The 9,123-nt window shown below is 48.5% G+C and overlaps 1 protein-coding gene across 1 annotated transcript; it reads right to left on the bottom strand.

The window, feature by feature from the left end:
- Window positions 1-5,249: 5,249 nt before the first annotated feature.
- On the bottom strand, window positions 5,250-8,556 carry LOC102703376 (protein SMAX1-like). The gene is made up of 3 exons (XM_006649053.3): window positions 7,352-8,556; window positions 7,015-7,258; window positions 5,250-6,907 (listed from the first exon to the last, which is right to left on the bottom strand). The coding sequence occupies exons 1-3, from the start codon at window positions 8,554-8,556 to the stop codon at window positions 5,495-5,497; spliced, it is 2,862 nt and encodes a 953-aa protein (XP_006649116.3). The 3' UTR covers window positions 5,250-5,494.
- Window positions 8,557-9,123: the final 567 nt, after the last annotated feature.

Genomic DNA, 9,123 nt, shown 5'->3' on the forward strand with positions numbered 1-9,123 from the left:
GCAGTGCAGTGTTCCCAGCTTAATTCACAGCTTCTCTTTGATTCTTTCTCCTCTCCTCCATCTGTTCTCTAGCTGTGGCCAAAGCAGCAGCCATGGGAGGCATATAATTTACCACTTTATCTCCCAGTGAGCCCCCCACTGATGTTGGCATTGGCAAAGAAAGGAAGAAAGCTAAGGTAGTTACCTGCTAAACGTGCCGCTATTTTGTCCTCTGGCCCTTATCCCTAAACATGCAGCAATTTTGTCCCTGGCGTCTAGCTAATCGTCGATCCATCGATCCACTTTGCTGCTGCTCCTGCTGCGTGTCTCTCTGCCTGTCTGTCTGACTGTTCATCTATTCTCCTCCCACTGCTGCTCGCTCGTTGCATTTGCACTGCACCTACTACCAGGGGATAAGCTTATGCGCTGATATGATTCTTTCGGACTTTCACAAGGAAACAAATCACCAGCACGTCGCTCTCTTGGGCTCAGAGATTTGCTAGCAAATAATTTCACGGTGCAGGGCTTTTTTCGTCTTGCAACACCATGCATTTTTGGTGTAGTGCGTTCTAACAATCATGAGTGCATTCACAATTTACTATGGCTAAGTTATTGTCAGTTGTGCATCTTTTCACTTTTACTGATGCTTATAAGCCAAAATTATATGTTCAGCCTTAAAATTAGAGTAGATTCTTAGGTGTTTTTTATTGTAGTTTATTTTTCAGTATTGGCTTTTATATCGTCAAGTGTGTGTATATAATCTTTATTTATAAATTATTTTTCATTCGTAAAGATGCCATTTGGTTTTTCTCTTGAATAAGTCAAACAATCACCCATATAATCCTTAGTACACACTTTAGCACTAACACATTTTCTTTCATATTAATTTGTGCTAGAAGTTTTTTTCTCTATATCTCTATTCAATGAAATTGGCACTCTCTTATACCGATTTATTAATAAATAAATAAATACCATTGGTATATATACTTTAGTATTCTCTTCGTCCAAAAGACTTCATTTGTAACTACTTTTAGACAAATTAGTAGTCGGGAAAGTAACTATATATGGTGCCCCCTTTAATACTTAGCTTACGGTTGTATTTTCTAAACTCCAATTAAATATACTATGGCTCCATAATATACGGTACGTACTACTATAAATCTGAACATCTTCTATCTATGACTAGTTTGCTATATTTTGAGATGGGAAAGTTACATTCAATCTCTATGTGTCGAGGAAAAGGGGGTAAATAAAGCTGGCTGTTAATTATAGGAGAATGATGTCACATATTTACGGGGTGATATGCATGCGTGTACAGTAGACGATACGCACAAGATGGCAAATGAGCCAGCTGAGCTGAAAGCTTTTCTTAATTAATACATGCACTTTCGGACTTCAGAGGCTGCAGCAGAGAGTAGTTATAACGAAACTAGCTTTCAGTGCATTTGTCCTGTGGCCCTTATCCCTAAACATGCAACCATTTTGTCTCTGGCGTCTACTAGCTAGGGTCACTAACTAACTACTACTACTACTAATTACCAACTGCTCTCTTCACCAGAGGGGAATTTGGCTCAAAGCGACAAATCATCATTCCATCTATTCCCTTCCATTTCAACACACGAGATGTACTGCAAGATATGATATTGTAATTAACATTCTTTTCTTGTGTTGGTGCGTGCATTCCTAGGGGATAACATTGGCCAGTGGGTACATGATTAACTAATTAACACGACAGTGATATGGTTAATCAACCATATAAAACTCCCAGCAATTAATAATGTGATTATCTTTCCTAATTATTAAGAGTACCGAAATGCATCTGTGAAGATTAGGCAATCATGAAGCTACGCAATAATTAAGCATCATGAAAGTTAAATCAGGCCATAGTAAGGCATGTTCCTTTTTCATTATCTGCTATCATAGGCACAATTTACAAGCTCGTAAACATGTTTTCGTGCAAAAAATAATAATCTATACAGTACATAGATTTCTTGTCTAATCTTTTTTAAACAAAATTTTTCACTTTGTACTACATCACAAAATCAGATAACAAAAAGAATATAAAAATCCGATGAGAAAATTAAACATCATGCATCACTGGGTTAATTAGCTGATCCGATTAAACTGATGAATCGAGCGTGATACGGCAATATCTTCCATGAAAAGACGTACTCCTATGCACGCACAAAGTAAAATATTCCAACCGTACAGGTCCACTCACGATGGATGGTTGTGTGAAACCGTGAATATCCTACGGACGTTTGTTTGGTTTTCTCAGTAAAAAAATTAAACGTTACTCCGTCCGTTTCCTAGACAGCCAACATATTACTAGATGTGATATATCCTAATAGAGTGAAATGCACGAGCGGTTTTTAAACTTGTATGTATCGTCTAGATCTCTGAACTCTCAAAATATATTTTTGGGTCCCCGAACTTGTTCGGGGTATCATATAGGTCCAAACGAGCTCTAATCCGCTCCATCCGCTGACGTGGCATGCCACAGTGGCGCCTACGTGTTGGGTGGTGTCACATGGATCCCACATGTCAGTTTCTCTCTCCTCCTTATTCTTTTCTCTCCCTTCTCGTAGGCGCCACCGTGGCATGACACGTCAGCGGATGGAGCGGGTCGGAGCCCGTTTAGACCTATATGACACCCCCAGACAAGTTCGAGGACTCAAAAATATAGTTTGGGAGTTCAGTGACCTAGATGACACATGCATACAAGTTTAGGGGCCGCTGGTGCACTTCACTCATTCTAATATAAATCTAGACATGATTCGTTATAATAAGATACGTCAAATCCAATACTAAATTTATTTTATAGAAAGAGTATATTTATAAGTAAAAAATAATTTGTAAATATAAATTTTTATATACGTATTCTTAGCGATCCAAAAGCTAACATAAAAAATAAACATTGATGAAAAAATTCATAAAATAAACTCCACATCTACTATAAAAATTTAAATTTTAACATATAAATATATACCGAAGAAAAAGACGAAAGTGCTGCTTAGCTAACAATAGGCTGAACACGGGCTGGTTAAAAGGTGGATTAGTCACGGCATGGCCTTGCAGGGCGTGGCCGGCGGCAGTGGTAACTTTTTCTCTTTGTATGGATGAACTCGCGCGTCACGCGTCTTTTTGGATGGTAAGATGGGTAAAAAGCGGCGCGGCAGCTAGCTACCCGGCGTGCGCTGCAACAAGTAGGTAGCTGCGGTTGGTTTGGATGCGTAGACACACATACGCTGCTGCTGGCTTCTTTTCGCCGGCATCCGTGACGGACGCGCATCGCATTCGCATTCGCGGGACATGCCCTTTTTTGACCAAAATCTTTCTACACCTCGATCGGCTACAGGATACATACCGATGAGTGCTACCAGCTGATCAATAGGATGGAGTGCTAGTGTGCTGTGCTGTATTACTGACATGTATGAGCAATTTTAATAGTATAGCTATTCAATTCATCTATAGTCAATCTAATAGCTAATTTATATAATAGTTAGCTACAAATCATATAGTACTATGTCCTATCTGTCATACACACGCTGTGTCTTGGAGTTCGTGTTACAGCTGGCTATAAATCTATAGTTTACTGCCCTCTTCTCTCTCATCTCTTATCTCATTAAAATATAATTGTAGCCGACTTATAGCCTATCTGCTCTAAGTAGGTAAGTAAGTATACAGTAGTTGCTTGCTTGCTTGCTCTCATTTTAGTGCCGCGTTCGACATAGCAAGTTAGATATCTAGCTCCTCTCGTTTTCCGCGTGCATACTTCCCGAACTGCTAAACGGTATATTTTTTGCAAAAAAAAATTTATAGGAAAATTGTTTTAAAAATCATATTAATCTATTTTATTTTTTTAATATTTAATAGTTAATTAATTATGTATTAATCTATTACTACGTTTTCCGCACCGGATATCTACCCCTCCCCAACCCACTGCCGAACGCAGCCTAGGTAGGATTCAGGAATGTCCTGCAGAAACGTACAGAATGGGCTCTGCATGTGTGTCGCTGGCTCTGTCTATGTGTATGCATCGAGTACAGAACCATGCCAGGTAGGACTACATACATATGCATGCTACTCCAGTAAATGTATGTGTGTATATATCGGATATAAACCTTATGTAAGGGCTATTTAGCATTGCCCGCATTTGTATGGGGAATCATCATTGCTAGACAGTGGTGTATATTACTGATTTGGGTAGGCTTTTAACCTGATTTAGCATGTACCGTGCCATGTTGGGTGAGTCTACACAGAACCTGGTGTCAGATGCCTGGACAAATTTCACCTGGGTTGGTTTTTGCGAGGTCGAATTTGAATTTGCATGTATATGTGCGTTCTTAGCGATCTAAAATATAAAAGATGAAAAATAAATACGACAAAAAAACTTCAAAACCAACTCCAAATTTATAGTTAAAAATTCAAAATTTAGCTTATAAGTTTGAATAGAAGCAAAAATACGAGGCTGAAAGAAAAAAAAAAACTATTTTAAATTTAGAACTTAATTTCAGAATTAACTAGAGGATTTTTCTAGCCAGGTTCTCTCTCCGATACAGAAGTCTCCATTTATTATTAGAGCAAGTATAATAGTAGACTATAAGTTGGCTATAAGCTAATATGGAGGAAAGAGGTAACAAAAAAAAGTGGGATGCAAGAGCCAGCTATACACCAAATAAAAAATACATTAAATGCAAAGGTAAGAGAAATAGATAAGAGATAAAAATTATAGTCAACCTTATAGCCAATCTATTATACGTGTTAACTATAATATAATTAGCTAGTTGGCTTTACTATTAAACTTGCTCTTAGTGTGCTTAGATGATCACGGTTGAGACAAATCCGGAATCTATCCATAATTTCCACCATTCTGCCGTACGTTTATTTAGAGGGGGCGGACAACGATCCCATAAGTAAAAAAGATTAGATAGTTGATGATATCGTGGTGACAGATTCACCGATTAACTTTACCACCACTCTCTCTTTAAAGAGAAGCACAGATAATACTGGAGTAGTAATGTGTCGTTCCACTGTTAAATGTGTTGTCGCCAATATATAGTACAGTCCATGCATTAGCCCAAGTACCAATAATCAATCCCTTGATGAACATTGCAATACACCACACATATATTTTTGCATGCTCCACCATTTAATTGAGAAATCATCAAGGTTGCTGACTAACGGCTCGATCGCTGGCTAGAAAATGACACCATTTTTTTGGTACCTGCATCATGCATGCATGGTGCATGGGAGGTCAATGATATATAAGGACTGGCAATGGCATACGAGGGACCCATCCACGCATGCTTTTAATTGTCTCGTTGAAATGAATCCAAAATGTGATTATCAAAAACAACAACTAGTTTCTAGCCCCAGTACATCTCTAACGTCTGACTGCTGAACATTATTTACATGTACTAAATGTACAATGATCATGATCATATTGATGACCATTTTAACCCGCCAAAAAAAAAGGTGAACACGTGCATGCTGGCTGGATGGACTGCATGCTTCAGTTTCCGTCGACGGCGACGGTCACCGTCGTCGGGAAAACTTCGCCGTCCTTCCGCCGGCCGCCGCCTTCCACGGCCGACAAGCTCACCGTTGCACCGTCGACATCGTTGGCGCTTAGGCTACGCTTCAACTGCCGTATGGTAGGGCACAGCACCTCGTCGGCCCACGCCTCCAACGACGTGGCGGACGCGGCTCCGGCCGTCCACGCCGCGCCGGCCAGCCTGTCCAGGACGCCGTCGTCGACGTGAACGGACCAGCCGCCGCCGGCGGCGTCTCCGAACTTCGCCGATACCACGTCGGAGACGCTCCGTTTGAGCGGGCCGAAGTCGACGGGTTTGAACACCGCCGTTCCATCGACGGCTTTGATGAGCTCGGAGATGCTCGACGGAGTTGAGGACTTGGCGGCGGGTTGGCCGTACTCCTGCTCGTTCTCCACCGTCAGGTCACTGGACGAGTTCCGTGATTCCTCGCCGCCGCTGTCGTCGTCGTCGGTGTGATCCTCACACATGGACAGGTTCAAGTCGAGGTGAAGCAGCGAATCTTTTCGCGGTTTCAAGCGCCGGACATCGCCTCCGCCGTCGAGCGGCTGTTCCGGCCTACGCTTCGGTGCTTTGTTCCGGACTCTGAGCTCAAGGTTCCATGGCGAGTCGGTGAACTCTTCTTGGCACCGCCTCGTGTCATCGGGCGACATGAGGACGAAGATGGCGCCGCCGAGGGCGACGTCTCGGCCGACAGAGTCCACGAGCCGGCCGGACTCGATGGCACTTAGTAGGGATGCGTGCATGACCCTGTCGTCTTGGTCGAAAGCGTCGAGCACGATGACACGGAACGGGTTGGCACGTATGGCGTCGGCCACACGGTCCAGCGCCGTCCGGCCGCGGCACGACATGATGGACTCGCCGCCGTCGTTGTTGGCAGCCGCCTGAGAGCAGCCGAGACGCACGGTGACGGCGTTCGTGCCAAAAACCGACATGGACAGCGCCTCTGCCATCTTCGTCTTCCCGGACACGTCATGGCCGGAGAAGAGGACCCACGTGTCGGCCTTGGTCCCCACGCTCCGCCGCCTCCCTTCACCGGACCTGACCTTCGCGATCGTACGAGCAACGGCAGCCGCAGCGTCGGGCTGCCATCGCACCGCCTCCGTGAGCCGTTTCACGAGCAGCTTCTCGTCCGTGTCACACGCCGGCCTCGTCGTCGTCGTTGACGCCGCCGGCCCAAGAGCGAGGTCGGTGTCCACCGCCGCCTGTGGCGGCGGCCTTACTGGCATAGGTTGCATATTGGCGAGGACACTAGCGCCGTTCCATTCGGAGCAGGTGACCATCGGCGACGTCCGGCCGGCGCCGTGGGAGTGCAGCTGCGCGCACCGGTCGAGCCACCGACGTCGCAGCTCGTCAGCCTCCCGCGCCTTGTCCTGAAAAGGCGGCACAGAGATTCCGCACGTCAATGCGCTGCTCACGACGACGACGGAACACGACGCGGTTAGTTTGTCGTTGTCGTGAGGGAAAAAACCAAACCAACCTGCGCGCGGTCGAGCGGTGGCCGTGCGCTGCTCGGCGTCCCGATCTGCAGCCACTGCGACATGGGCTGCTCGGTGGGATGGAGAGCAGCGCTGGGCGCCGCCGCCACCTCGGTGCGCTCGCGCTCGTAGCCGTCGAGGCAGGCATTGCACAGGCTCGGCGCCCTTTGCATTGCACTGGTGGTCATCGCCGACGACAACACCTCCACCGAGCTGCTTAGGATGCCTCTGTTAACTCCATTGACGCTGCGAGACGAAGAGAACAAGACATCGTTATCGTTATGGAAAGGTGAGGTTGATGGGGTGGTTAGCATGTATGTGCCATGGATGGATGCAGACCTCGGCGAGAGGCCGAGCGACGGCGGCGGCGGAGGCCTCGGCGTGATGGGCACGGCCTGGAGGTCCCACTCGCTCTCCAGCGCCGGGTGATACACCTGGCACTTGAGGTACGTGGCACACGTCGCCGTGCCGATCACCCAGACGCGGTGGTCGCTCTCGCCGGAGGGCCCCAGGATGCGCGCCATCTCGGCCACGGCGGCTCGCGCCGTGTCGAGCACCATGTCCCTCCGCTTCTCCTGCTCGCCGGGAGCCACGCATCTCTCCTCGACGAGCCACTGTAGGTTGCCGAGGTTGACCACCACGCCGGTGCTCTTCGAAGCCGGAGATAGTAGCTCCGATCTTATCGCCACGCCGAGCTCCTTGATCTTGGTGGCGAGCTCTGCCCTGTCGAGATCGACCAAGTCGCCGAATTCTCTCTGGAAGGAGATGACGCGCGCATTGCCGAGCCGCTGCCTCTGTATCATGGTGACCACCTCTTGCACCACGGCGTCCACGTCCACCGTATCGCCGACGAGCACCGGGTTGCGCTTCTTGCCCCGCTTCAGAACTTCCACCACCTTGTTTACTTCCTCCTCTCGATGGGACACTTGCCGGTGCAGCACTCTTGCGTTGACGTAGACGCCGGAGTCGGGGGCGGCTGGGTCGGAGAGAGACCTCAGCATGGCCGCCTTGACGGCCGTGCTGGAGAAAGAGGCCTCGCGCATGACACGGGCGACGGACGGGTCGTCGAGGATGGCGAGGACGAGGTGGGGCACGCCGACGCGGTGGTCGTCCGCCTCGACGCCGCCGCTGCCGATGCGACGGTGGTGCGCGTACGCCCGCTTGAGCGCGGCGGCGAGCGCGTTGGAGAGCGGCGGCGCCGCGTGGAAGGTGGCGCCGTCGTGGTGGGCGTTATGCTGGTGTTCGGTGGACGTCGGGAGGCGGTCGAGCGCCACGGCGAAGCAGAGGTCGAGCGCGCGGCACCGGAGCGGGTGCGGCGACGCGAGCCCCGCCACGCACGCGTCGCGGAGGAGCGGCGCCGGCCCGGACAGCAGCGCCGCCGCCGCGTGCAGCGGCGTGGTGTGCGCGTGCCGCCGCCTCGACGCGTCCGCTGCGGCCCTCGACAGCACCGCGGCGGCGTCGGGCGTCAGCGGCGGCGCGGCCGACGGCAGAGAAGCCGCCGCCACAGCAGCCACCGCCGTCGCCGTCGCGGAGTAAGCTCTCATATCTCTCCCAACGTATAGCTACCGTTGTCACAGTCGCCGGCGAGATCGGTCGCGCGCGTTTGTTATAGGATTTAGCCGAGCGCTCGAGTGGTTGCTGCTGTGCTGCTGCTGCTGCTTGGTGCGGTTAGTTCAGGTGAGGTGAGGTGAGTCGGCTCAAGTCAAGTCGTCACGTAAAAAAGGCGGGGAGCGGAGGCGTGCGTGTGAAGTGGAAAAGGAGACAGGGAGGAGATTATTTACCGCGGAAGCATGTGTGGGTGTGGGTATGTGCCACTGGCTGTGTGGGACCGAAGGACCAGGCAAGAGCACTATTTGGATTTGACCCTTGCGAAATCTCATATTTGGCACTGTGAACATTATTCATGCGAGTCGTTTGAATTCCTATGTTGGGCAAGTGTTTTGTCGACTTTGCGTGTGCTACTCCCCAAATGCCGATCAAATAATTGTGGAAAGTATTCCTCCCTTGAGAAATATAAGAATATTTTATGTTTAAAATTTATTGAATCTTCTCTTATACATTGGATCAAATGTTTTTATTCATCATCATCGCATGACACGTATAACGTGACA

This window comes from Oryza brachyantha, chromosome 2 (genome assembly GCF_000231095.2).
Source record: "Oryza brachyantha chromosome 2, ObraRS2, whole genome shotgun sequence".
In the NCBI taxonomy this organism is placed as follows: Eukaryota; Viridiplantae; Streptophyta; class Magnoliopsida; order Poales; family Poaceae; genus Oryza; species Oryza brachyantha.